The 27,805-nt window shown below is 51.5% G+C and overlaps 1 protein-coding gene across 4 annotated transcripts; it reads right to left on the bottom strand.

The window, feature by feature from the left end:
- Positions 1-308: 308 nt before the first annotated feature.
- Positions 309-27,805, bottom strand: CTDSP2 (CTD small phosphatase 2). 4 transcript variants are annotated; one of them, XM_004053467.5, is made up of 8 exons: positions 27,197-27,805; positions 9,817-9,965; positions 7,922-7,960; positions 7,379-7,480; positions 6,728-6,784; positions 4,608-4,700; positions 4,285-4,470; positions 309-4,108 (listed from the first exon to the last, which is right to left on the bottom strand). In XM_004053467.5, the coding sequence occupies exons 1-8, from the start codon at positions 27,258-27,260 to the stop codon at positions 3,983-3,985; spliced, it is 816 nt and encodes a 271-aa protein (XP_004053515.1). In that variant the 5' UTR covers positions 27,261-27,805; the 3' UTR covers positions 309-3,982. The 4 variants fall into 4 exon arrangements, with proteins under 4 accessions (XP_004053515.1, XP_030856815.1, XP_030856816.1 ...); XM_031000955.3 differs by having other exon boundaries at positions 7,904-7,960; positions 27,197-27,783; XM_031000956.3 differs by having other exon boundaries at positions 4,285-4,386; positions 7,904-7,960; positions 27,197-27,783.

Genomic DNA, 27,805 nt, shown 5'->3' with positions numbered 1-27,805 from the left:
AAAAAAAAAAAAAAAAAAAAGACTCCATTCCCTTAGGGCTTCTGGTTCATGCCCAGAAGTCAATAGGACATCAAGCATATACACGTGCTAAGCACCTGACTGCAATGGGGTTGATCACAGCAGAACTTGTGTAACCTTGAGCGGAAGCCCTGTGTGGCATCTGCAGCTGGCCTCCCGGTGGGTGCAACACCCCACTCAGCTCGGGGGTGCAGCTGCTTCATGATGGAAGGGGTTGCGAGAAGAAAGGCGGTGCTTGCTATGGGCCCAGTGAACACTTAAGGGCCAATGAAGGTTGGTGGCAGCTCACATTCCTGGAAAGGTTTTTTAAACCCACTTTTATTAATTAATTGTAAGTAATACAAATATTCCAAAAATATAAACAGACACTTAATGGCGTCCTGCATTTCAAGTTTTTGAATACAACAAATTTATCAAACCATGAATCTGTAAGCAAGGTAGTCAGAATCCCATAGCCCAGTCACAGTGGGAAGCAGATCCCCTACCCTCCAAATGGCATCTTGAAGGGGGAAAGCGGCACGAAATGGAACATGATAAGCAAAAAAGCTCACGAGGCCCAAAGAGGAGGGTCCGCTCCATGGGCAGGCCCTACAACGTTAAAAGAATGGGGCAGCTGGCCCGACCTCTGGCCTCCTCTTCCCTGGCTGAATGTAGATATTTACCAGCATTTAGAAAAAAGGAGAAAAAGACAGAACTAAACCCGTTTAGGAAAAAGGGACCGAGGGACAGCAGTGGTTAAGTAATCCACTGAGGACCTGAAGGGGAAAATGGACTTACCTTTCTCATATACTTGGCCTGGCTAGGACACTGGGTGCCAGACAGCCTTCTGAGGGGATTTTCTTTCTAAATGAGGCCTCAGGAAGAGGTAGGGGCAGCAGAATAGAATAGCATCCATTTCCCAGGGAAAGACTGCCTTTACATTTCCCATGCTTTTAGCACAAAGCAGCGTCTGGGCCACTGTTACCAGAGGTGAGTTTATACATTTACAAAATGCTTAAAATCTTTGGGAAGCAGGAGGAAGCTAAACAGAAGGTCCCATGTTAACTGAAGGCAAATTCACTCAACCTCTCTAGTAAGGGACCCATGGGCCTACAGAGTGTCCCCTCTACAATGTGCAGAGTGGAAACCCTTACCTGACCCTTTTCCAAACTGGTCCTGTGTCCAAAGCTCCCCCTATGAGAGGGACACGAACATCAGGCTTTTGATTTAGAAGCCCAATCAGAGAGACACACTGTGTCCCTGAAGAGGCACCTTAAAAGAACTGAACCTGGCAGGTAGGCAGATTACTGGCATGGCTTGAATTGGTGCTGACCAGGCATGGTGGCCTATTGCCTCCCAAAGACCAGTCTCAAGTGGGAGGGGCTGATGGTGGGAAGCCCTAGAAGAGAGTCTGGGATGAAGCGGCCTCCTCCCTGTCTTGCCCTCCAAAATTGAGTCTGGCCTGATTCCTTTGAGGAGCAAATTTTACAATCATCCCTCGCCCTAACACACGGTGAAACTGGAAACCCGACAGCAAATAATGACTAGGCTGGCTCTGGTCCACAAGAACAGACCCTGGCTAGGTTTGGCCAAGTAGCTTCTCTGGGGCAAGTGGGAATGGCATTGCTGTGGGGGAGTTGCAGGTGGGCAGGCAGGGTTCTGATGGGAGTGAGGCCTAAAAAGCAGGGGCTTCATGCAGATGCAGCAGGGACACTCCCACCAAGCCATCCTGGGCTTTGGTCATGGGTCCCACGCCAAGCACTTGGACAAGCCTGTTAGGAAAGGGGGTGGCACATGCTCTTCCGCCATCTGGAAAAACATGGAGATCCATGGGAGGGCGGAAAGGGTCCTTGCAACTCAGTCAGCTTAGAGCCTCTTATTGCTTATTTAGTCAGAAAAGCCTGGCTGGGCCTAGACGGCAAAAGATTTGGCCAAGGGCTAACCCTTAGGGTGGGGCTTGGAAGAGAGGCCCCTCCTGCAATATTAGGATAGCAGCCTAGGTTAGGCCTTGGGTCCGAAGCCACAGCTGGCTCTAAGAGTCTGAGCTCCTGCTTTCCTTCAAAAGACAGTATATTTCTGGCTAGCACATGGGGTCCTTCTCCCTTTAGGTACACCGGGACCCCACAGGCACCGGGGAGTGATGCTGGCGGAAATGGCCACATGAGTTCTGGGGACTCTGTTCCACTTTATGATTCCAAAGAGAAAGACAAGGCCTTATAACCTTGGGACAAGGAAGGAAGGTGGCACCACAACGCTAGAGAAAAATGCCAGCCAGCCACCGCTGAGAGCACCAAGCTGCTGCTCTACTACCTGCTTTTCTCAAAACTTCTTAGTTCCTGAGGCTGGATCTAGGGTGTGGCAATGGAAGGGATGATGGGGAAGAGTCCTGAGTGGGTGGTGTCCCTGCACCTAAAGCAATTCACAAATGCTTTGTGATACCTGCCTCCAGGGAACACAGAGATGGGAATAGGAGCGCCCTCCCACCCCAGGAGGAGGGAGGGAGGGAGGAGAGAACCCCACCCACCCCAGGGAGGCCACGATTAAGGCAGTGATGCTGAGGTGGGGCTCCTTTTTGGGAGGCCCCTTGTGCTCCCAATTACAGCAGCACTTCCTCTTGTTTTCCACCCTGGGAAAACTTCCATTTCATGATGACTTTAATTTTAAAGCATTCACTATTAAGAACCTTTGAAAGCAGGAGACACCCAGAGTGCAGGTCTGAGGGGCTCACTCACTCCTGTTACCAGAGGCAGAAAGCATGCGCATTAGGCTGGCAAATGGCAAGAACACTCATTCCCCCTCAGCCCAGGAAGAGCGAGAGTTCTGAGGCCCTTAAGAGGAAAAGCAACAGCCAGGAAGGATGAAGGCTGGAACAGACAGAGCTCGGTACAGGACAGGCCCTGGGGGAAGACACAACAGGAAAAGAGCCCTGCCCAAGAAATGGGAGGGGCTGGGGCAGCTTAGTTCTTCCCAGCCTTTGGAACAGAAGTCCTTGCACCAGCACCAGCAGAGAATCCCTGAAGAGCAGACTTATGGAAATGATCCCGAGCTTAGCTGATCCACAAGCCATGGGGACACACGTCCACGCTTTGAGGATTTGTCTTTTCCCTGCAACCCCAGCGCCGCCGACATTCATTACAGGCCCAGGACTGTAACTTTGTCAGAAACAAACCAGGCCCAACACTCTGTGTTTAGAAAGAGAATTTTAAAACACAGTCAAAAGAACGGAAATCAGTTATCTGTCCTCTTCCCGGGCAGGGAGAAAACCTCCTTCCCCACAGGTTCGAGACTATGGCTAGGTGGTGAGGAAGGCAGGCTCAGCACCCCAGCCTTGGGGAGACATAGAAAAGGCCCATCCCAGGCACTCAGCCGGAGGCAAGCATAGCCTTTGGGCCACAAGACCTGATGGCCACTGGGTGCTGGTCTGGAAACAAGTTCTCATCTTCCCAGAAATGTGATCTTTTGTCTGCAGCAGCTGGCTGGAGAAGGATTTCAGAAAGGTGTGTGCCTGGAGTACCCAAAGGCATACCCTTCCTTTATCCTTGGCATAGGCCTTACAACACTGAGGAAAGGCCATGGTTTGGCAATGGAGTCTTCAATAGTCTTCATCCCTATACAACTCAGTGGCTCTTAGGATGACAGGAGAGGAGACAAGCTAACTTGGGAAGAGTCTTGGTCTTTCAGCTTCTCCCCCACTGAAACACTATACACTGGGGCCACAGTTCATGGCAAAACACACACACAAACACACACTCTCTCACAGTCAAACACACATCTCAACAAGTTGGCGGCAGGTAGCTGTGGGTATCGTTGGTCTGGCATTCGCTCACTCGGCATCTAAGCTGTCCTAAAGCTCCTTCCAATTACTTCTCACTGTTTCCGGGCCGTGTGGTGAGGCACTCCAGCTTCTACTCTGTCACGCTGATCGTAAAGGCACAGTGTGGGAAAGTCCCCTACTGGGATGGCCGTCGCTTGGAAGCAGGGCAGGCTAAGGGGCCCGCAGCTGCCCAAGGCTGGTGTAGACGTCCTCTGCTCCGCTCAGCTCCTCAAAGATTGGGATCAGGTTCAGCAACTCAGTGTCTGCCATGTCATCAAACCAGGACTGCACAGGCACCTGGTGGGGGGAAGATGTGGTGTCAATCTCCCGACTGCTGCTTCCCCCTCCCTCGCCCCAGAGCCCTAGAGGGTGGCTGGGTCTTCCTGGAGGGGTGTACTTCTCTGGTGGAGCCCACAGTTCCAGTCTGCTTCCTCTCCCAATCCCTACCGTGGAGACGCATCAGGAGCACTCACTGCATTCTCGGGGTGGAATATGTAAGAAGCAGGCGAGTTGTCCAGGATGAGGGTCTTCCTCAGGTCCCTCCCCAGGCGGCTGAGGTCCTTGACGTAGCAGCCCTGGTGAAACACGCAAGACTCACGGAATAGGCGGGCCCGGAACACCCCACACCGGTCCAGCAGGTCTGTCACAGGGTCGGCATACTAGGAGGAGAGAAGATGCCTTAGTTTGGATACACTCCTGGTCCTCCTGTATAACCCTAGGGACCAAAAGGGAGCTGCTGGACCACCCCTGTGGCCACCACACCCACTCCTGGTTCTTCCCTCTCACCCCTAGGTACCTTGGCCAGGCTGGCAGTGAAGAGAACACATTCAAAGAGTTCCCCCATGCGTCTCAGGAACTCATCCACATAAGGCCTCTTGAGCACATACACCTGAGGAAGAGCAGAGCAGCCTGTTGGAGGCATCCCTGTGATGAAGGTTTGCAGTACTGGGTACCTTCACCAGTTACACAGCAGCAAGGAGCTCTCAACCCCTGCAGCCCAGCCTCCTGGGCTACCTGGCTGGAAGCCTGCGGCCCCCTGAGACCCCACAGACCCGGAGAACTGGCTGTACCCCCTCACCAGGCTTCCAATGGATCAGTGGTCCCAACCTCAACCTGGCTCAGGAAGAAGCGCACACACCATGTCCCAGGAGCCATCTCTGTTTCCGGCGGCGGACCATCAGCTGCCTCCAGAAACAAGTAATCAAGAATAGGCCTCACAGATGGAAACAGCCTATCCTGGATTACTTGAATCCAGCCACAGCCTCTATGGGAGCTTTCTGTCCTTGGCTCCGACAGGACAGTCTGTCCAGGTCATGATTAGGTAATGAATTGCACCAGGGAGAAGTGACTTTTTCCCCTCAATGACCACAGACTAGACAGACACCCTGCCGAGTCTTGCTCTGCACCCGATCTTGTGCTTGCTTCTGCCAGCCACCACTAACACCTTTGTCCACCTTTACGATCTTGCACATTTTGGCAAGTCCTTTGGCCACCTGACCCCCCATCGGTCTGCATTCTATTGCTTCCATGACTCTAGCCTACACAGCTGCTACTAGAACCATTTCCAAAAAGGTCCTTTTTCTTATCTTTATTTACTTATTTTTTTTAGAGATGGGGTCTTGCCATGTGAGGCCAGGCTGGTTGTGAACTTGTGGGCTCAGGCATTCCTCCTGCCTTGGCCTCCCAGAGTGTTGGGATGACAGGTGTAAGCCACGGCACCTGACTCCCAAAGCTCCTTTACCCGCATTACTCCCAAGCTCAAAGAGAGTCGGCCTGCTGTGACTCTCCCTCCTAGAGTAGGCCTGAACTGGCCACCAACTCACCAGACCACTCAGAGCTCTGCAGGAACCCTCTGTTCTAGGCAGCCACAACTTAACTTCTGTTAGCCTGCCATTCCTTCCACCTCCAACAAGCCCCTTCCTCATCCCAGCTTTCATCAAGTCTGGCATCCTTTCACCCACCTTGGGCAGGTAGTGCTCCCTCATTTTAATCTCATCCTTTTAAAAATTATTCATACCCTTCCTTGTTAGCCAGGAGTTCACAGTGTATATCTGTTTGAAAATATGCCTTCATCTTTTCTACAAGGGTTTAGCACATCCCTATACCCTCAGCTAGACTGTCAAAGGGCTGCTGGACCAAGCCTAGTCCTGACCGGGGCCTGGCGCTGGGCATGGCAGGCCTTCTGGGCAAGCAAGCTGAGTAAATGGTCTTTCACTAGCAGTGTCACATGATCCTTAACCTGGGACTGCCTGGGCTGCAGGCTGGAGCCTGGTCTGTTTAGATTTGAGTGCTCTTTACATTGACAGACACACACTGAGCACTTCCTCAGGCAGAATCCAATGGAGGGCCCTGGGGAAGGCAGTCAGAGAAGGCTTCACAGAGGAGGAGATGTCTGGGCTGGGGAGGAAGAAAGTCACTAGCTATTCACAGTGGGGGTGGCAGGGGGAGCATGGGCAAGAGGGCATTCCAGGCAGAGAAAATGGTTACTACTGATTTCCCTGCCTGTTACAGGCAAAGAGATACCTGGTTAAGGTATCTTAACAGGTATAGATACCTTTCTTAAGGAACAGAGAAATGTAATAAATCATTTAACAATGCTGGCCACGTGAGGGGATGGTGGTTAACAAACGATAGCTATTATTATTATTAAATAAAATGTAAACTATTCTTTTAAACAGCTTGGTTGCAAAGAGAAAACAAGGGAGACAGCTGGGTGGGATATGGGGCTGAAACTCTTTTTTTAAGGTGAGAAAGCCTTGAGTGAAAGATACCAATAAAAAGGGGAGGCTGGAGTTATAGAAAAGGGAGCAACTGACAGAACCCAAGTCCTGAGACGGGTGGAGGACCCCAGTACAGGTGAGGCAGAAGACAGACCCCCCACCCTCTGGGCTGGGTGTGGTCTGGCTGGCAGCTCACCTGGTGAGTGGTCCCCTCAATCTCTATAGGCACTATGAAGTCAGCATTGTTGATTGGCTGGAAGGCAGAAAAGTTAATGCTGTCAGCATGGTGGCAAAGAAACATGAGGCCCCCACCATACCCCTAGGTGGGTGGGGAGAAACAGGTCTTAGAGACTCCTGGAAGTGCCTCTGGCCACCTCATTAAGGGGTTCTCACCCTAGTTCAAGATGTGATACCCCATTCTGGTTTTCCCTACTCCTTAGCACCTCCACTCTGACAAATTCTACCTGGGCTGAGAGTTTTGGGGCCTGAGTTTCCTGAGGAGACAAGCAGGGGCAAGGGCCAAAGGTGATCCAACCACTCTTTTAGGCCTGCCCTGTACAGAGCCCTCGTGGCTGGCTTTCTGTGCTATGTGGCTCGGGGGCAGATGCAGCCTGTTGGGAGTGACTGGAGATAGCAGCCCTGGTGGAACACACAGGGTTCCTACTCAACATTCTTCAGTGGGGCCTCTAGATACCTGTGACACCAGTGTGGCCAAAATGCCAGAGGCCTGGCCTTTTCCCTTCTAATCACTCTTCTTTCCTCACCTTTAGGCTGCCTTACACATCTGTTGTCAGATTCACAAGAAGGCCCAAGATAAAGGTAGGAAGGGTTCCAGACATTGAGTTACCTTAAAGGAGCTATGCACAAGGGTTTCATCGAGGTCAATGACCACACAGATCCTTCCTTGATCTTCCTCTGTCACCTCTGGGAGCAGGCAGGTCCCTGGGATCTAAAACCAAGCCAGGTTGCTGAGATCTGCCTACCAAGAAAGCCCAATTGTACCCCTTGGCATAATTATGGGAAGAGCTGGGTTGTTTGTGGAGACACAATCACCAACCCAGGATAGGCCAGGAAGAAAGGAGGTGGAGTTGTTTCCTTGGTTTCAGCCTCCCAGTGGGACTATTAAGTGATCTGGACATTGGAGGTGGTGGCCAGGGCAGGCGTGGGATGGACAGCAGCTGTGGGAAGAGGGCATGGAGCACCAGCTGTCCCCTAAAATCTAATGCCTTGCACATAGCAGGCCCTCAACAAGTATGGGGAACAAATGGCTTCCCAGGTCAGGGAGGTGGCTGGCCAGGCACCAAGGACTATGCACATCACCCTGCCCGTGGAGCTGGCAGGGATCACAGGGTCCTGGCTTCTGAGTACTTACCAGGCCAGAGTCACGTACCTGGTAGAACTGGTACTGGAGACACTGGAGCAGATCCGACTGAGGAAGAGAAGGAGGTGGTCAGTGCCATCTCACCGCCTTTCCCACCCCATCCAAACCCACTGCTTATGTCTTAAGCCTGGAGGGCAACTTTCTCCCCCAGACCCAGCCACCTGGAAGCTCCTACCATGTCAAAAGTGACTTTTCCTAGGAGTGGGGCAGGAAAAGGGAAAGGCTAGAGCTTCCTTTCCACATTAGGCCTGATGAAGGATGGAGAAGACAAGTGTCCCTGTTCTCGGCTGCCACTGCCTCTCAACTGGACGAAGTGAGGAACAGGTAACTCAAGTAACTGATTCAGAGACACAGAGTCAGAGGCAGAACCAAAGTCTGAATTCCTCACAGTGACAAACTCTCGCTAAGTCCTTAAACTCAGGCTTCTCCTTGAGAACATGTTGTTTTCCATGCCCTCCTTAGGGGTTATGTGGGGGAACAAGCCCTATAAAACATCAAGTAAGCCACATTGTGGGTACCCAAAATGTGAGGGGAGGGAGTGCAGAGAGATCAGCAATCCCCCCACCCCAATTTTTGCTAATACAAATGTTATGACCGCCGGGCGCGGTGGCTCACGCCTGTAATCCCAGCACTTTGGGAGGCCGAGGCGCGCGGATCACCTGAGGTCAGGAGTTCGAGACCAGCCTGATCAACATGGAGAAACTCCGTCTGTACTGAAAATACAAAATTAGCCGGGCGTGGTGGCACATGCCTGTAATCCCAGCTACTCGGGAGACTGAGGCAGGAGAATCGCTTGAACCCGGGAGGCGGAGGTTGCGGTGAGCCAAGATCGCACGCCATTGCACTCCAGCCTGAGCAACAAGAGCGAAACTCCATCTCAAAAAAAAAAAAAAAAAGTTATGGTTTTAAGTGTTCTTAATGAAAACTTTGAAGAAAAATTAAAATCCTAGCACTTAGATAAACAATGTGGCATTCAGTGTACTGCCTTCAAATCTGTGTCAGCAGACTTTTTCCAGAATGCTATATAATTACACACTCTGCCTTTTTACTTAATGTTGCAACTCAATACTTCTCCATGTTATTGAGAACTCTGTAAAAGCTAATCACTCAGTAATACTGTCATGTTGTATTTTATTTAACCATTTCCCCTACTGCAAAATGCAGTGATTTTTCACTGATGTATGTCTTCAGCCTGGTCTTGAGAAAAAGGAAGGACAACCAGACCTCAGTGTTTCAGAGAAGTACCACTGGCTTTTGGGGCAGAATAATTTTTGTTGGTTGGGGCTGGCCCCACCTGTGAAATACTAGACATATAAAAAATACCCACAAAATCCCAAATGCCTTGCATGAGTACAGGAGAGAACTGCTGACAGGAGTTATTAATAGCATGGTAGAGTTTCAATTCCTTGGTTCCCTGTAACTCAGGTAACTTGGAAGTTAGCTTTGCATAATTGAGAACAACAACACAGGCTTTAGAGCCAGAGAAATCTAAGTTCAAATCCTGACACTACTATTTATTAACCATGAACTCTTCAGGTGCAACATAAACCCTCTACATAAATCCATATCTGCAAAGTGTGAATCCTATGATCTCCTTACAGGGCTGCTGGCTGGATCACATGAGACAATATATGCAAAGCACCTTGCCTAGTTCCTGGAACCTGGAAGGATCAGGATCACAGGGGCCCTCAGAAACCACAGTGACATGTGAATGGCCCACACCGCAAAAGGGAAGGAACAGAAAGGAAATACACTACTTATGGAAGGATGGAGGAAGGGCCCCCTCTCAGCCAGAAATCTTTGCAACTTCAGGCAAAGCTTCCTTGTCCGGTTGCCATCGTCTGCAGGGATCTCCCATTAACAGTCCCTTCATTGCTGGCATCTTACCACCCCAACCCACCTACCTTAGCAATGGTGTTTGCTTCCTCCTTATACGCAGCGAGCTCAGTGGAGGAACTTGACTGGCCAACATGCTGGGCGCGAAAACAGCAGAAAAGGGCCTTGAAGATGTTACGTCCACGAGGCTTCTTAGGAGAGGACTTGGAGACCAGGCCTAGGGTGGAGAGAATGACAGAGGCTTTAGCTCTAGGGACATCAGTTTCTGTCCACAGATACTACTATGCCCATAGCTCTTCTAGTTTGTAAGCTCTACTGGGGCACACGGTATACGGCTGGTGAACAACCACATACAGTTAACAGTCAAACATACATATTTATTCCAGCCTTTTCTCTTTAAAGCAGGAATGTCAGGAATCCCCACTCTCTGGCTTGGGAGACCTGAGCTACAGAGCATTTGTTTTTCATTCCATGGGGGAAGATGGGGCCAGGCATAGAATCAAGGTGTTCTGCTGCTCCAGCTGCAGCACACTCAAAATTAATTCACGAAGACAAAAATCCTCCCTAACGTCAATTCCCAGGAAGACCATCGGTTCCAGACAACGGAGAAACCTGGTCCCCTTTGAGTTAGTGGAGCTGTAGTTCTGTTCAGCATCAGCTTCCCTAGATACTGGGTTAGTGGAGGCAGAACTGAGCCCAATTTGCCTAAAAACTTCAGGCTAGAGACCAGGTGCAGTGGCTCACGCCTGTAATTCCAGCACTTTGGGAGGCCAAGGTGGGTGGAGCACGAGGTCAGAAGATTGAGACCAACCTGGCTAACATGGTGAAACCCTGTCTCTACTAAAAATACAAAAAATTAGTCAGGTGAGGTGGCGGGCACCTGTAGTCCCAGCTACTTGGGAGGCTGAGGCAGGAGAATGGCGTGAACCCAGGAGGTGGAGCTTGCAGTGAGCCGAGATCGCACCACTGCACTCCAGCCTGGACGACAGAGACTCCATCTCAAAAAAACAAACAAACAAAAAACAAACAAAAAAACAAAACAACAACAACAAAAACCCACTTCAGGCTAGCAACAACAGACTAGGAACTCCAGAGCAGCCCCAGCCCCAAGGAAGAAACTACACTTTTTGTTCACAGCCTTGCCTCCCCTCCTCCACTCCAGCAGCTCTCCTTAAGGCCCCCTCCCCTCAAGGATGGGGAGCCTAATTGGTAAAACACAGATACCATGGATTAGCCCCTTAGAACACACATTCGCAGCCTCAGGTTCTAGGCTGATAGCCTTGCTTCTGGACTGCAGCTGCTTAGTCCTACCTTGATAATTTGGGCGGTGGAAACAAAGTCATTTTATTTTTATTGATTTTATTTATTTATTTTTTTGAGATGGAGTTTTGCTCTTGTTGCCCAGGCTGGAGTGCAATGGAGCGATCTCGGCTCACCAAAACCTCCACCTCCTGGGTTCAAGCGATTCTCCTGCCTCAGCTTCCTGAGTAGCTGGGGTTACAGCCATGCGCCACCACGCCCAGCTAATTTTGTACTTTCAGTAGAGATGGGGTTTCTCCACGTTGGTCAGGCTGGTCTTGAACTCCTGACCTCAGGTGATCCGCCCACCTCGGCCTTCCAAAGTGCTGGGATTACAGGCGTGAGCCACTGCGCCTGGCCACAAAGTCATTTTAATAGAAGACTTGGCAAGACATCCCCAGAAAGGCCAAGCAGATACAAAAAAAAAAAAAAAAAAAAAAAATTATGAGCATTACAGGATCAACTAGAAATGGACTTAAGAATATCTTTTGTGCTGGGTGTGGTGGCTCACGCCTGTAATCCCAGCACTTTGGGAGGCCGAGGCAGGTGGATCACTTGAGGTCAGGAGTTTGAAACCAGCCTGGCCCACATGGTGAAACCCTGTCTCTACTAAAAATACAAAACAGCCGTGCGTGTGGCACGCGCTTGTAATCCCAGCCACTTGGGAGGCTGAGGCAGGAGAACTGCTTGAACCCGGGAGGTGGAGGTCGCAGTGAGCCGAGATCATGCCACTGCACTCCAGCCTGGCCGACACAGCAAGACTCGTCTCAAAAAAAAAAAGATTATCTTTTGCAAGTTCCTTTTGCTATAGATGAAATTTTCTGATGACTGTTGAGCAAGAGTGGAAAGATACAATGGGCACTATGGCCAGGAGGTGGCGCTGCACAACCACTCACAGAATGGTCCTTGGTCCCAGTTCTCTTCTCCAGAGGGTCTTGAGTTTCCTAGAGCCTGAGCAGGAGATGGGCCCAATGATTAAACCCAAGCCATTCCAGTTTAAAGCACAGGGCAAACTACTGTGCAGGAAAATGGATGCCGGAAATGCCTCTGTCTTTGTGGGGAAAAGAAACGAAAGCAGAATGTACCACGAAGGACAAACTGCCCTGTGTTGTTCCTTGGGACACAGATAAAGGGAAGAGGAAGACAATGTGGTAGGGGCTACCTAGGAGCAACACACCCAGAAAATGTACCAAGGTGGCCCTTGCAGAAGTGGGTAATGGAAGAGCCATTTAACATCCAGTTACTGGGCTGCCAGTACCCCCTGGAGAGGAGCAGGGAAAGATCAAACTATTCCCCAGGACCAAGGGTGAGAAAATGGCCTTTACACAGCAGTTGGACAAGTACAGTCAGCATCACTCCTAGGATAAGGGACTCAGCTCTGCCTCAACATAAAGGCAGAGGACTTCCTGCAGGTGCAGGCTCAGCCTCCCCAGTTGGCCGGTCCAGAGCTTGCGCGCGTGCTCTCTCTCTCTCTCCTCCCTGGGTTAGGCCAGATTCCTTAACATTGGTATGGCCATTGGAAACTTTTTAGAAAATGACTGGGCCTTTCCAGCAATTAGCCTGAAAGCCTGGACATCACTTTCAAGCTCCTGGCTCTGGAAGAGGAATCAAAATTTCCAGGGACAGGGATTTTGTTATGAAGTTGTGCTGGGGACATCCCCCAGAGCCCTTTATCAAGGAGAAAAAATTCAGCAGAGCCCAGCACTCAAAGAGACCAGGATAAGCTGAGCACGGTGGCTCATATAGGAGGACTGCTCAAGCTCAGAAGTTCAAGACCAGCCTGGGCAACATAGCAAGACCTCATCTCAAACTTAAAAAGAAAAGACAGGGCGGTCGTGGTGGCTCACACCTGATATCCCAGCACCTTGGAAAGCCGAGGTGGGCGGATCGCCTGAGGTCAGGAGTTCGAGACCAGCCTGGCCAACATGGTGAAACACCGTCTCTACTAAAAATACAAAAAGTAGCTGGGCGTAGTGGCACACACCTGTAGTCCCAGCTACCTGGGATGCTGAGGCAGGAGAATCACTTGAATCCGGGAGGCAGAGGTTGCAGTGAGCTGAGATCGGGCCACTGCACTCTAGCCTGGGCAACAGAGCGAGACTCTGGCTTAAAAAAAAAAAAAAAAAAAGGAAAAGAAAAAGAAAAAAACAAAAGACAGCAAGACAGAGGTTCCTTGGACCTTCCCTATTTCTATGCTGAAATTGGAGGGAAAGGACAGCTTCCCCACTTTGCCTGTATGGCTCACATTAAATTCTAAGCTCAGGGACTCAGGACAGATGCTGACACAAAGCTCCAAGACCAAAGCTGAACCATCGCTTTCCCTTTGGTTTATGGTTTCTTCATGCAGAACCACAATCAGAGGCTTAACCCGGGCACAGAGTCTTTTTTAAAAGGCCACACAGCCTGGGCTTTTCCTGAAGAGAGGCCGTCAGGAATGCACTCAGCATCTTAGTGACAGATGCTGTGAAGGCTGAGTAATCCTGAGAGGTTGGGGGGGTGAAAGGGGCAGCTGGCTGGGGGCATGGAAAGGCCTGGCTTGCACCCGCTGCAGGAAGCCCAACAGGCAGAAGCGCCTCAGTCCTAGACGGGGAGGGAGCTTGGACTCTGCAGGGGATGAGGGTCTTCTCAAAGACCCAATGTGGCCGGCAGCCCCTGGGCCTCTGAGACCACAAATGCCTTGACCCTGGGGGCAGGAGCTTGAAGCAGAGTACCTCAGACCCACAACAGCAAGGTCAATACCTCAGGCATCCCTCATTCCCCACTCCCTTGATGGGGCCCTGCTTCCCTCCATCCTTTTCCAGGCTGGCTGTCCTCCCTTCCTTTCTAAATACTACTCCAGAGAATTCATCAGAATGCATCAGCCTCTCCCAGCATGACTGCCTCCCTGCAAGGCCTACAATGGCCCCAACCCAGTGCATTCATCAGCCTCCGTGACCCTCTGCGTACCAGGTGCTCAGTAACTTTGCCTGGCTGAGTGAATGACTCCAGGGGCCTCCAGGGCCTGTCATGTCTACAGAGCTAGGACCTGGGGAAGCCTCCACTAGTTTGCAACAGCCCAGAAGAGTTAGATAGAGAAGCCTCCTTTATGTGAGGAGAGGAAGGTGAGCACTGAGGGAGCTGGGCCCGAGGCAAACCAGAGTCTTTCTAGGCCACCGCCATGTTTACTGAGCATCAAGGATGTGCCAGGTCTGCGTTAGACACTTGACATCATTACCTCATTTAATCCTTACTATTAACACTTTGGTAGGCACTAGTTCCCCACTTTACAGAAGGGAAACTAAAGCACAGAGAGGTTAAGTAACCTGGCTCACGGTCATGCAGGCAGTATGACAGCAGAGCCAGGATTTGAACTCAGATCCGCCTGAACCCAGAGCCCAGGCTCTTAACCATTACCCTGTATAGGGTCTCATACACATTTACTCATGCAACAAATGGGAGGTGTAGGGGCACTCTCAAGGTCTCTTCTGGAAAACTTTTTTTTTTTTTCTAAGACAAGAGTCTCATTCTGTTGCCCAAGCTGAAGTGCAGTGGTACAATCATGGGTCACTGCAGCCTTGATGTCCCAGGCTCAAGCAATCCTCCTACCTCAGCCTCCCAAGTAGCTAGGACTACAGTCTTCTTGGGAACTTTTGCTCTCTGCCTCTCTAGGATGAGCTGGTAAAGGACCAGTCTGGGGTCTAGCCCCTACCCCTTGCCCCAGGTTTTCTTGGGCAGGATGTCAAAGTTGGAAGGGGTAAAACAGCACAAGGCTCTGGGATTCCACTCCAGGGAATCCACCCCCACCCCTGCCTGCACCTGCTCTGACCAGCAGATACCTCTGGGGGATCAAGATGACAATGGGGCAGAGGAGGAAGGAGGGGTTGGAGCCAGGAGCTTTGGTCCAAGACCTGCATTGTTCCTTGGGTTTAAGGGTGAGGGAACCACAGAGTTCAGAGAGGGATCTGAAACTTGTGTCAAAGAGCCTTTCAGTGGCTCCTTTCAGCCAGCACTCAGCATTGTGTCCTTGACAGCCAGGTGCAGGCCATCCCCTACCCATCTGTGTGTGATGGGGAGGGGCACAGCCTGCCTTTCCAGGAGAGGAACACTGGGCACAAGAGGATTTACAGGCCCACAGGGATTTCCTTCTTTAAAAACAAAACAAAAAAACAGAGGCCGGGCATGGTGGCTCATGCCTGTAATCCCAGCACTTTGGGAGGCCGAGGCGGGCGGATCACCTGAGGTTGGCAGTTTGAAACCAGCCTGACCAACATGGAGAAACCCTGTCTCAGCCGAGAGTGGTGGCTCACGCCCGTAATCCCAGCACTTTGGGAGGCCGAGGCGGGCGGATTACCTGAGATTGGGAGTTCGAGACCACCCTGACCAACATGGAGAAACCCCGTCTCTACTAAAAATACAAAATTAGCCAGGTATGGTGGCACATGCCTATAATCCCAGCTACTCGGGAGGCTGAGGCAGGAGAATCGCTTGAACCCAGGAGGCAGAGGTTATGGTGAGCTAGAGATCATGCCATTGCACTCCAGCCTGGGCAACAAAAGCAAAACTCCGTCTCAAAAAAAAAAAAAAAAAAAAAGAAAGAAACCCTGTCTCTACTAAAAATACAAAATTAGCCAGGCGTGGTGGTGCATGCCTATAATCCCTGCTACTTGGGAGGCTGAGGCAGGAGAATTGCTTGAACCCAGAAGGCGGAGGCTGCGGTGAGCCAAGATCACACCATTGCACTCCAGTCTGGGCAACAAGAGCGAAAATCCGTCTCAAAAAAAAAAAAAAAAAAGGGATGGGGTCTCACTATGTTGCCCAGGCTGGCCTTGAACTCCTGGGCTCAAGCAATCCTCCTGCCTCATCCTCCCAAAGTGCTAGGATTACAGGCGTGAGCCACCATGCCTGGCCCCCGTAGGAAATTCACTGCACATGGTTCCCCAACCAGGGAGGGCAGCGGATGCCATGTAGCCCCACTACGAGCTGCTCTCCCTCCTTCATTCCCTGCTACCCTCTGCGGACACCCAGCCCTCCTCTCCTGCCCAGATGCAGATGTGCTTCTGCTTTCCCTGCCCCAAACATTTGGTTTGGGGCTAGATGTCTGAGAGGACTAGCACAGACCCAATGAGGGAAGCAGCTCTGGCTTAAGAAGAAAGTGAGCTGGTGGCTGAAGATAGGGAAACCAGGCCAGCCATCCAGCTCACCGCTGCGAGGCTTCCTACTGAGGTGGGGTGTGAGGAGAAGAGGGGATGTGTGGAGTATGCCCCCACTGAGGATCATCAGGGCTGGGGTCCAGGCTCTGCCAGTTACTGACTCAGCCACACAGCCTTTTGGGGCCTTAGTTTCCTCATCCATAAACTGGGATAACAGCAAGCCCTCACTCAGGACTGAAAGGATAAACGAAGTTAGAGAGTAAGGCACTGTGCTAAATCTAAAGCTAAATGCTGCGCTTGTTTTAATTAATTATCCAAGGGGAGATGACCACTAAATGGCAACATCATGGGCCTCATTCCAGGAGGCCAGCAACAGACCAGGAGCCCTCCCACCATCATCACGTGGATGAAGCCCAAGAAGATGAGGGAAAGGTGCCTGAGAGCTCTGATCATGAGCAGGTTTCAGAAAGTCAAAACAGCCCCTATACCTTCTCCCCAGTCCACAACAAAATTTGTTTTCCAGCTCACAAACTCCCTGACTGGGTATTCTGTGAAAAACAAAAGCAAGTAAGACTGTTTCACTTGAGACAAAAATCGCTGTCTCCCCTGGTATTCATCCCCACTACTCTCAAGAAGTACCAGGTAAGGACACTATTTGCCCCTATGCATGGGCCGGGGTAGGTGGCTCAAGCCTGTAATCCCAGCACTTTGGGAAGCTGGGCCGGTTGGATCACTGCAGCTCAGGAGTTCAAGACCAGCCTGAGCAACATGGCAAAATCCTGTTCCACCAAAAAAAAATTAGCCAGGTGCACCTGCAGTCCCAGCTTGGCAGGCTGAAGTGGGAGAATCACCGGAGCCCAGGAGTTCGAGGCTGCGGTAAGCCGTGATTGCACCACTGCACTCCAGCCTGGGTGACAGAGTAAGATTTTGTCTTTAAAAAAAAAAAAAAGTGTACATGTACAAACAAGTGAACACGTGCACACATACACACAAATGAAGACCAGAGTGACCAGGGCAACACTGTTTTTAATCTTCTCCTGAAAGTCAGGTCCAGATACCACTTTTGTCAACAACACAGCTTTGTGTCCCAGCAAAGGAACTCCTCACACATCTGCCTGCGATTCAGCAGAAGGTAACCTCTGAGGCAATCAGATTTTAACAAGCCCATTCACGTAGAAAGTTGCTTTCTTTTTTGGTTCATCCCCAGAAGTACTTCCTTCCCCACCACCTCCCATCCCCCACAGCAAAGGACTTAGCCTTAGCCTGGCTATCACTATAAAATGGCCCCTCTGAGGGGCCTCCTTCCTCTCAGCTATTGGAGGAAGGAGAGTATTTGGAGCATTTCCGGCCCTTCTTGGACGGCTGCCTGAACCCTGCAGCCAAGACACATTTGACTGGGACTCCCCCATGGAGAGAAGTCCTCCCAGGTCCTCTGCAAGGGGCATCTGTTCCTTGGCTATGGACATGCCCTAAAGTGCCAGGTGGACGGAAGAGCTCCTGGGACCAGCAGGTGAGTCGGCAGGGAACAAAAGAGGGTGAGATGCCTAGACAGCCCCCACACACAAAAGACTGCAAACAATGGGGAGGGTGTACTGCTTTCATGCCTGGCCACTGACACTGTTCTCTACAGCTAACAAGCAAGGCAGGGCCGGACCCAGCTTAGCACCAGCTCCCGAAGTTCCAAAAAGTAGCTGTGAATCTAACTGCATGGGCATTTTTTGAAAAAAGCAGTTTTACACTTTGGGGGGCAAAGGCGGTGGGGATCACTTAAGGTCAGAAGTTCGAGACCAGCATGACCAATATGGTGAAACCCCATCTTTACTAAAAATGCAAAAATTAGCAGGGTATGGTAGTGAGCTCCTGTAATCCCAGCTACTCCGGAGGCTGAGGCACGAGAATCACTTGAATCCAAGAGGCGGAGGTTGCAGTGAGCCGAGATCACACCATTGCACTCCAGCCTGGGGGACAGAGCAAAACTCTGTCTCAAAAAAAAAAAAAATACATAAATAAAATTAAAAAAATTAAAAAGCAGTTTTAGCCATGCTGTTTGGCCCATACCAGCATGTTGTATGCTGGTGCCCTCTCTGCACCAGCAACTGGGGCAGCTGTACCTAAGCCAGTGACTCCATTAGTTCCCTTTCCCTGGGCAGGAGAGGTCCCTATATGGCTGTCTCTTCTTTCAGACCTGAGTCCTTAATGCCACCTGTGGGGTGAGGGTCACAGGTCACACACTTTCTTGTCTCTGCCCCTTCAGCAATCTGTTCTCTGACCTCAGCTAGAGAGGTAAGAGGACTCAGTTTTGGGAGCAGGGGATTTCTGGCAAGTTCTAAAGCACGTTGATTTCAGAATCAGCCTCTAAAGGAGGTATTGCCAAAACACCCTCCTGGGCAGCTCCAACGTACTTTAAAAACGTGCTGGGTTGGGGTGGGCCTCCAGAAGTAGTAGATCCTGGACCAGAGACAGAGGAGGCGTTTCCTCATAGACAAGTCAGCTGCAGGCTCAGCCCTGCAAGCCCCACTCCAGAGGACTCTTGGGGGATGTCAGGAAGTGATCTAATAGCCCACAGGGCAGCAGGGACAAGCCTGAGATGCCATCCAAGAAAACTCAAAGGACTGGATCCTGCCCCTGCCTCAGCAGGAGACCCTGCCCTATGTAGCACCAGCCAGAGCAAAGGTATCATTGTGACGGACTGGAAACCACATTTGCCTACCTGGAGTTACCCCTCCTTCCCCCTAAGGAGGTGTAGAACAAGCCCCTGTGGGAGGGGCTACACACAGACATCCTCTCAGTGAGTGTTTCAAGTTCCTGCCTTGGTGCTGTGCCCTTGACTCCTGGAATGCTTAGATATAGTTGAAGCCTAGGAAGAATCCACTGCTTCTTTCCCTTCCAGGTATGTAGGCCTGCTTTGCTTTAGGTTGATACAAACGTGAGCTGGAGAAAGCAGTGAGGACACAGGACAAAGCAAGGGTATCTGTTCTGACCAGGGAAAAATACAGTGGTGACACAAGGCACCCAGACTTGAGTTCGAATCTAGGCTCTGCCATGTGTAAGGTATGCAGCCATGGGCCTCAGTTTCTTCATCTGCAAAATGGGAAGACTACCTATTTCTCAGTGTCAGAATTGCAGGGAGCTCAGGGAGTGTCCTGGTCCTAACAAAAGCTTTGTAAGTGTCAACTGCTACTCATTAAGTGCAAAGTACTTTCATACTCTTACCTCAGTCTCCATCTCAAAATGTTCACATTAAAGGGACCATAGAGATTTCTTCTAACTCATTTCAGAGGTAGTAACAGGGCCAAACCGGAAATGATGTTTTCCGGGACTCCACAAAAAAGCACTCCACAAAAACCAGTCAGTCGCACACACACATACACACTAATTGAGGCTGGCCAACCAGTTCCTCCTTCATATGGCTGGCCTCTGCAGAAGGAATGGAAGGAGTCTGCCAGGGAGGCACCCATCTCCAGGGACATTCTCCTGCTCCCCCCACACCCCTCAGCTTCACCTATGACCAGCCAAGACGTATAGGTGAGTCCACTTGAGAAAGCACTGATCTAGAAGTCAGGAAACCCAGCTCTTGCTCCAGTTCAGCTTTTCAACAGTTCCGTGGCCTTGCTAGGGCACAATTCTCTGGGGTTCAGCTTCCTCATAAGCCAATCTGGAAAGGTTTCCCCTGCACGGTCCCTTAAAAGGTGCTTCACCTGAAGCATGCACCTGAATCATGAACTCAAAAGCACTCTAAAAGGTGAAATGTTAGGCCGGGCGCGGTGGCTCAAGCCTGTAATGCCAGCACTTTGGGAGGCCAAGGCAGGCGGATCATGAGGTCAGGAGATCGAGACCATCCTGGCTAACACAGTGAAACCGCGTCTCTACTAAAAATACAAAAAATTAGCCGGGCGTGGTGGCGGGCGCCTGTAGTCCCAGCTACTCAGGAGGCTGAGCCAGGAGAATGGCATAGACCCAGGAGGTGGAGCTTGCAGTGAGCTGAGATCGAGATCGCGCCACTGCACTCCAGCCTGGGCGACAGAGCAAGACTCTGTCTCAAAAAAAAAAAAAAAAAAAAAAAAAAAAGTGAAATGCCAGACAATGCTAATGTCTGGCTGACACTAGCCATGTACCCTTGGGCAAAGTCCTTCCCTCTCCCTGTGAAAGTTTTCCTTATCTGTAAAGTGAGGTTAATTCCTCTTATTGGAAAGGAAAAGTTGTCAGGAGAACTAAGTGAGATACGAGATATAAAATGCTAGGAATAGTACCTTGCCTATGGCAAGTACTCTATAAATATTGGCTGTAACCATTACTGGGTAAACAAGGATGGATCATTACTCTGTCCATTTACTCTGAAAACTTTAGGACTCCCCTTGAAGAGCCACAGATCTTTAACATACAGTAAAACGGGACCACCAAGAGGAATTTTCCTGCTAGGGGCAAAACAGGCAGTTGGGGCCACTGCTGTGCCTACCTGGCTCTTCTCCAGGGGCACCTGTCAGAGCCACAAGGAGCATTTGGAACACATGCATGCCTGACCCACCTGCCCATGCGCTGATTCAGTAGATCCCAGGTGGGGGGTCTGTATTTTTAGCAAGTGTCACAGGAGACTCTGATGTGTGTCCCTGGCTGAGAGCCAATATCTTAAGGTTGCCAGGGTCTCTGACTAACCCAGGGCTAGAAGGCAATTCAGCCAAAGTCCCCTTGGCCCCTCTCCCCACCATACCTGACTGGCTCAGTGTTTCTGCAAGCCTTAGAGGACTCATGCCTAGGATCCAGTTTTCTTCTCTAGGGGTAGTTCTATGTGACGTGAGTCAGAAAACCTGGGTCTGCTGTCTTTACCTGCAGGCCCCTGTTCCTGTGAAAGAGGGGTCCTAGCTCTATTCTGCTGCGGGAACAGAAAAGCTGGGATCTACTATCCAGGAAGCCTTCCGCAGGCAATTTGAGCCTTTGCATGAGTCTGCTTGGCTCTCACTGGGATTGGGGCCATATTTGTTCCCTGGGAACAATGCAGGTGGGAAAGTGCAAATTCAAGAGGATGGAAAAAGCTGTGGCAAGAAATAAAAGAAGGTATAGAATAAAAAGAGAGTAAGAGCAAAGTCTGATTTGGGGGGATGGGGGTGGGGGAAGGACTAGAGCACCTAGGAGGGAAATGGAAATGTCAGATCCACTCAGAGATCAGGTTCAAGGCTAACTCCTAGAATAGCTAACATAAAACAGGGCATACACACTTTTGCCTAGAGGGAGGCTGTGGCGCTCACTGGAGTACCCTGTGATAACAGATCCTGGTGCAGGTATACTCAGACCTGAAGGGCTGGGCATTTTGCCAGACAAAGAAACTCCATTCTATTTGGTCTCTGGTCCAGAGATGCTTCCAGTTTTAAGTCGTCAACTTATCCACTTTAATTTCTAGTACTTTCTTTGTAAGATTTGCATGTTAATGTGCTCATCTGCATCCCAGTTCAGAACTACTCCTCCATTTCAGAAAAGTGAGGTTAATATGTCAGGGCCACACCCAATCCCAGGTCCCAAAGACAAGCGAGTTAATTCCATGCTTCCCAGAGCTGGCCAGACTAAGACAAGATGAAAAGCAGATCAATGCTGCTTTTGTACTTTCTCAATGTTGTACCCCAAAACCACAGCAGCAAACAAATAGCTTAAGAACATCTATTTCTCTTCAAACCCCATTTTCTTTTTCCCCCTCTTATTAGAATTACCTAAAAGAAACCTCAATCTCTCTGAATTCATTAACTCTCAAAGCAGACAGTGAGAGAATGTAGCATACAGTTGTCTTGAATATTTGTTATATCCATATTTGAGAACCTCTAAGGAAGTTTAGACTTTAGAGACTCACAGGGGGCACATGCCTGGCCTTCTCCCACCCCCCAGATGCCCAGGCACCAGATAGAATGGCCAAAGTCCCACAGCCCAGGCAGATAACAAATCACATCCCAAGTCACATGACACAAAGAAGGGGTCTGTGCAGCAAGGCTGTTTGTAAGCCTAAGAGGTTGATCCTTCCAGAAGGCCCAAGCCCCCACAATCAGTGTCCCCTCTGACCCCCGGCCACCTGTCTTGAAAAATAAAACCCACAAGACTACGTGCTGTTTACACTGTGTCCTTGGGGGAATGGAGGAGGGCGAACAGAGTAGTCTCACTATGTAAAAAAGGAGGACATTAGGCCGGGCGCGGTGGCTCACGCCTGTAATCCCAGCACTTTGGGAGGCCGAGGCAGGCGGATCACGAGGTCAGGAGATCGAGACCATCCTGGCTAACACAGTGAAACCCCATCTCTACTAAAAAATACAAAAAATTAGCCGGGCGTGGTGGCGGGCGCCTGTAGTCCCAGCTACGCGGGAGGCTGAGGCAGGAGAATGGCGTGAACCCGGGAGGCGGAGCTTGCAGTGAGCCGAGATCGCGCCACTGCACTCCAGCCTGGGCGACAGAGCGAGACTCCGTCTCAAAAAAAAAAAAAAAAGGAGGACATTAATATTTATCAAGCACCTACTAAGTACCAAGTATAATAGAAGGGTAGATATCATTATTACTACTTTATAGATAAGTTACTCAGAATACTAAAGTGATTTATCAAGTCTCATTGCAAATAGGAAAAGAAGGTATTTGAACCCAGGCCTGAAGCAATTTTGCTTCAGAAACAATGCTTTGAAGTAACAATGAAAACTTTAACCACCATCCCTGACCCTGGTCCCCACTTTATCCAATCTAAGAACCAAACTTACCATGATGGGAATAAAAGACAATACCCCAAATTACCCAAAAGCTAGCAGAAAAAAAAAATTGGAGGAGGAATTGGAAGGGAAGCTATGTATTGATATGTACACACATACACACAATCCCATATATATTTACATATTGTCTTTCTTTTCCATGCTTATTTACAAACACTTTAATTCTTCACAGTTAGGTTGGGAGCATCAATTCACGTTGGCTAGAAATGTGACTTCTTTAGTATTTACCATTTTAACAAAATCCATGATAAGGGATTTGGAAGGTCCCATGGAGAGGATGAAATGACACCTCTCTGCTACCCAGTTTCTTTAAGACCTCTACGGTTGAGAAGAGAGGACAAAGGAACACCCCCACCTCTGCCATCCTCCGAGGGATTTTTCACAGCAATTCCAGTGCTGCTCAGTGGAAAGCTCTACAAGTCAACTGCAAACCCCCAGCCCCAGATGTTAGGCATTTACAAACTTTGTTGCTGATTTATCAGCGCTCCTCTGCAATTTTGGGGGCAGGAGCAAACACAAGCTTAAGTCACCACGCAGGCTCCAATCCTTACCCGAAGATGGGGGAAAAACTCCAAAGGAGATGCAGGAGGGAGCCTCAGCAGTCACTGTGAGAGCACAAAGAGGCCAAGACCCAGGGTAGGCAAAGGAAGGTGAGAGGCACCAGCAGGGCAGGAGGAGGAGCCAGCTATAAACATGCAGGCTTCCCGCCCCCTGCATAGCAAGCTATGGAAGGAAGCTCCAGCAAGATTCATGTCTAAGCTTTTCAAGTTAAAGGCTTGGCTACATCTACAGTGAACGGTGTCTGAACAACTTCTTGAGGGAATAAGGCAGAATTTCTCCCTTATGCGGATAACAAAAGAGCTAGCCATCCTGAAAACTTGCCACATCGTAATTTTCAGGGATGGTCAGTCTCTCAGAAGAATCCTTGCGATTAGCTATCAGAACCTGTCCAGTTCGGCATGTGAGAAGGTAATCCAAGGCATCATCGAGAGGAAGGGGCATCAGGATTCATGGACAACAAAAAAATCTCTTGATTCCTCCAAAAGGCGTGTGGGTCACTGAGCTCCGGAAGAGGCTGCCTCCACCAGGTCTCATTTCACGTTGGGAGGTTACAGCGTGGGTCTTGTTTCCTTGGCTTTTCCCCATCTAATCCCAAAGCCAAGGTCACAACCTCTTAGCAATGGGGTGACAATCTCATATAGAGCTGCAATAAACAGCCATTCTTGCCAAGCTGATATTAACATTTCTTTTTTCTTTTTGATGTTACACACAATCCTGTCCTTGCTGTACCAGAAAGCCATTTCACCCATCTGTCTGGGAAGATGATCCAATTTTGGTGCTTTTATCATCAATGCTTTCAGCAACTTTGTTCTACTTCCCCTACTGTAATTACTTTTGAATCATCAACGCACCCAGACAGCCTTAAACCTCAGAGAACAGAATGCTAAAAAAGAAAAAAAAAAACCTGCAATGGCAAGTAACTTCACTAAATAGCCACCCAAGCTAGGAGCAATTTGTTTCTTTCCAGAAATTTACTTATTAATAATAAGAACCTCACACTCCTTCTTCCCCTTTTTCCAAAGGCAGGCAAGGCATGGAGATGGGATGTTGTGGAGAGGAGGGAGTGGGGAGAAGGAGGAACTCCAAAAGGAGCTAATTAAAACATCTGCTTCCCCAGTCCCCCAGCTTTTGTTTTTTGTTTTGTTTTGAAGACGTAGGTTTTGTTTGTAAATGATGTGGGACTCAGAAAGTTGGTTTAGTGGTTGCTGGGTGCCTAAGCAGCCCAGGAAGAAAGTATGTCTTCTCTGGAATGCAATCAAATTACATGGGGAGGGGCCGGGCGCGGTGGCTCACGCCTGTAATCCCAGCACTTTGGGAGGCCGAAGGCGGCTGATCACCTCAGGAGTCGAGACCAGCCTGGGCAACTGGCGAAACCCCTGTCTCTACTAAAAAGTACAAAAAAATTAGCCACGCGTGATGGCTCGCGCCTGTAATCCCAGCTACTTGGGAGGCTGAGGCAGGAGAATTGCTTGAATTTAGGAGGCGGAGGTTGCAGTGAGCTGAGATTGCGCCACTGCACTCTAGCCTGGGCAACAGAGTAAGACTCCATCTCAATTTAAATAAAAAATTACATGGGGAGGGAGAGACCCAGTGGCTGCTGGCTTAAACCACACACACAAAAAAGGAGAAACATTAACTCCAAGAAAATCCAACACCAGCAACTTAACACTGTCAAGCCAGTTGCTTTGCTTTCTGCTGTTATCTATTCTGTAGCCTGCCATTCACCCTGGTGGATGAAACTTCCAGCTCTGATTTCTAAGACGCCCCGGCGCAGTCCAGCTTTCCCTTACTCCTCGCGTGGCCCCACGATGCCCAAGGCACACTCCCTGCAAGAGTCCCTGCAAGAGAGGAAGACCTAGTGGGGAAGCACAGGGCTCCTCCCCCTACTCATCACCACTGCCCCCTCATGAATCCCCCCACATCTAGGTTTCTTCCCCTCTGGCTAGCTCTTAGGGTCTTTTCCTGGGATAAAAACGGAGTGGGAAGAGTCAGGAGTGAGCTATAAACACACGCAGGCTCCCTTCCTTTTTCAGCCATCAGCACAGTTGAGCAGCCAGCAGAGGCGGTGAAGTTGCTGCCTGGGTCACAGCCTGGTTAGTGATGCAGCCAGGAGAGCAGAAATCATGGCAACACCGAGGTCAGGGAGGCCGGAGCCTTCTCGGGGGTTGGGATCTGAGTAGGCAAGGCTCATCCCTTCTCAGGGCAGGCTTATTTAAAGTCCGGCCAGTGATGCAAGAGGAACACACTGCCCCCCTCCCCCCACCCTTCCCCCCTCCCAGCTCCTCTCGTTCCACTGAGGGAATTTGGGAGAGGCTGACACCACCAACTCAGCGGCTTTGCCCCTAGGGAAGTTGGGGGAGCTCCTTGGAACGTGAACCCCAAGAATTAGTGACCTGCTGACTAATGTTGCCAAACGGGGAGACGTGGGGCGCACGAGGCCCCGAAGCTGGCCGCCCACCAGGCTCTAGGCCTCAGTGTGTTCAACTGCAGCACCGGCCCTTCGCGCTCGGTGGAGAAGGGGAGGGAGCGCTCCGGATTCGGCCCTAGGAGCCAGCTCCCGCCCCAGCCTCCGGGGCCAGGTGGCCCCGGTCCGGGGGCTCTCCAGAGAAACGCCACACTCGTCCTTACACCCCGCGGAAAATCTGCCGCTATTTTGGACACATTCCTCAAGGCCAAAAGAAGAACGTGGCGGAGGGGGAAAGAGTTTCGAGTCTCCCACTGTGACCAAACTAAGAGGTTCCACCCTCGGGCCCCAGCTTTCTCCCGCCCCGGGAGAGGCGTCGGCCTCCGCCTCACCCCCGCGAGGGCCTGCGGGCCCCCTCGCGCCTCCACCTGACACTCTGGAAGGCGGGGGCCGCCAGCCGCTGCCCACAGAGAACTCGCACTTTTTCGCTGCGCGATTCAGAACCACGCCGGGTCTGATGCCATCCGGCGAATTATGTAACCAGGGACACCGCTCCCGGGCTAAACAAACGCGGCTCTGTGTGTGCAGTGGCGGCCCCGGGGGAGCGCACCGGGCAGGGAGGGGCTCTGGCCGGGCCTCCGGGTCGGGCTTGTTTGCTCAGCGAAACTGGCCAGAGGCAGCCGGGCGGGAGCCCGACGCCGCCAAGGTCCCGGGGCCCGCGCTGAGCCGGGAACCCGCCACGTCTGGTGTGCCAGGGCCCGGGCCCCTCCCCCACCGCGACCGCCCCCGCCTCCAAGAGGTGAACTTGGTCCCAAGTCCCGCCGGACGCCGTCACCGCCAGCTAGCTGCCGGAACGACCTCGGGCTTGGAGGGGCCTGCAAGTGCTGGACTCCAGTCCCGGTTCCGTTCCACCTGGGGCTCCCTCCGTCACCTTCCTAACCCCTCCCCGCGATCCCAGGGCAGCCGCGCGCGGCGGTGAAGGAAAGTGACGACCCCACCCCCAACTCCGGAGGGGGTGGACGCGGAGTGGCCCAGTGCTTCGAGAGCGACCCCTCCGTCTCTCAGCCCCGGGGGGGAGGGGTTGCGGGACAGGGTGACAGCTGCGCCGAAGACGCCCTTTCCGCTCGGGCGCCGGGATCCCCGTGCAGCCCCCACGGAGGTCTGAGTGCCAGCCGGGATGCGGGGGCGGATGGACCGGAGGGGTCCAGTCGGGATCGCTGGCTCTAAGCCCTGGAGGTCAAGGGCCGAGACCTGGGTTCGGGGCTGTGCTAGCCCCCTCCGCGCCCGGGGGCGACGCAAAGTTTTGGGAAGTTGCTGCCCCTACCTTGCTTGGTGAGCACCAGGGCGTCTTCCCTCCGCGCCTGGGTGATGATGGAGCCGTGTTCCATCTAACAATCCCGCGGGCCCGGGCTGGCTGGGCGGGAGGACGGGCGGGCGCGCGGGCTGGGCTGGGCTGGGGGGCCTGGGCGGGGGCCCGCTCCGGCTCCCGAGACTCCGACTTCCACAGCTGTTCACATCCCCCCTCTCGTCTCCTCCCCGGACCGGGAAGGGAAGCGGCCTGTACAAAGGGCGGGCGGCCCGGGCAGCGGCTCCCCCGGGTGCCCCCAGCCCCGATCCCCCAGCGGCAGCTCCGGGCTCCTCAGTTTGGGTCCAACATGGAGAATCCGGAGCGAAAACAAGAGGAGGAAATGGGACACGGGGCGGTTTCCAGGCTCCCCCCTCCCCTCCGTACTCCAGATAAACAACCCGCGGCTGCAGCGCCCACCCCCGCGCGCCTCCCGGCTCTCGACTCGGCCTCTTCACGGCCAGCTGGAGCTTCCCGCTGGGGGCTGCGTCCTAGGCCCTGGGACCCTCCATCTGTGAGCGGCCGGGGCTGCGGACAGTCGGGAGCTTTGCTATTTTGTTACGGAAAAAGCGAATCCTCAAGGGGGGT

Source organism: Gorilla gorilla, chromosome 10 (assembly GCF_029281585.2).
Source record: "Gorilla gorilla gorilla isolate KB3781 chromosome 10, NHGRI_mGorGor1-v2.1_pri, whole genome shotgun sequence".
NCBI classification, from domain to species: Eukaryota; Metazoa; Chordata; class Mammalia; order Primates; family Hominidae; genus Gorilla; species Gorilla gorilla.
Note: the sequence above shows the minus strand (reverse complement) of the source record. Positions and strands in the feature narration are given on the sequence as shown.

Bases quoted from the DNA above. Each gene is read 5' to 3' on its own strand.
- CTDSP2 (XM_031000955.3), bottom strand. From the start codon at position 27,260: ATGGAACACGGCTCCATCATCACCCAGGCGCGGAGGGAAGACGCCCTG. The intron at 9,966-27,196 runs GTAGGGGCAGCA...TCTCCACCCTAG, and splicing joins CCTGGTGCTCACCAAGCAAG to GCCTGGTCTCCAAGTCCTCT. The intron at 4,701-6,727 runs GTGAGCTGCCAG...GCTCTTCCTCAG, and splicing joins TTGAGGGGACCACTCACCAG to GTGTATGTGCTCAAGAGGCC.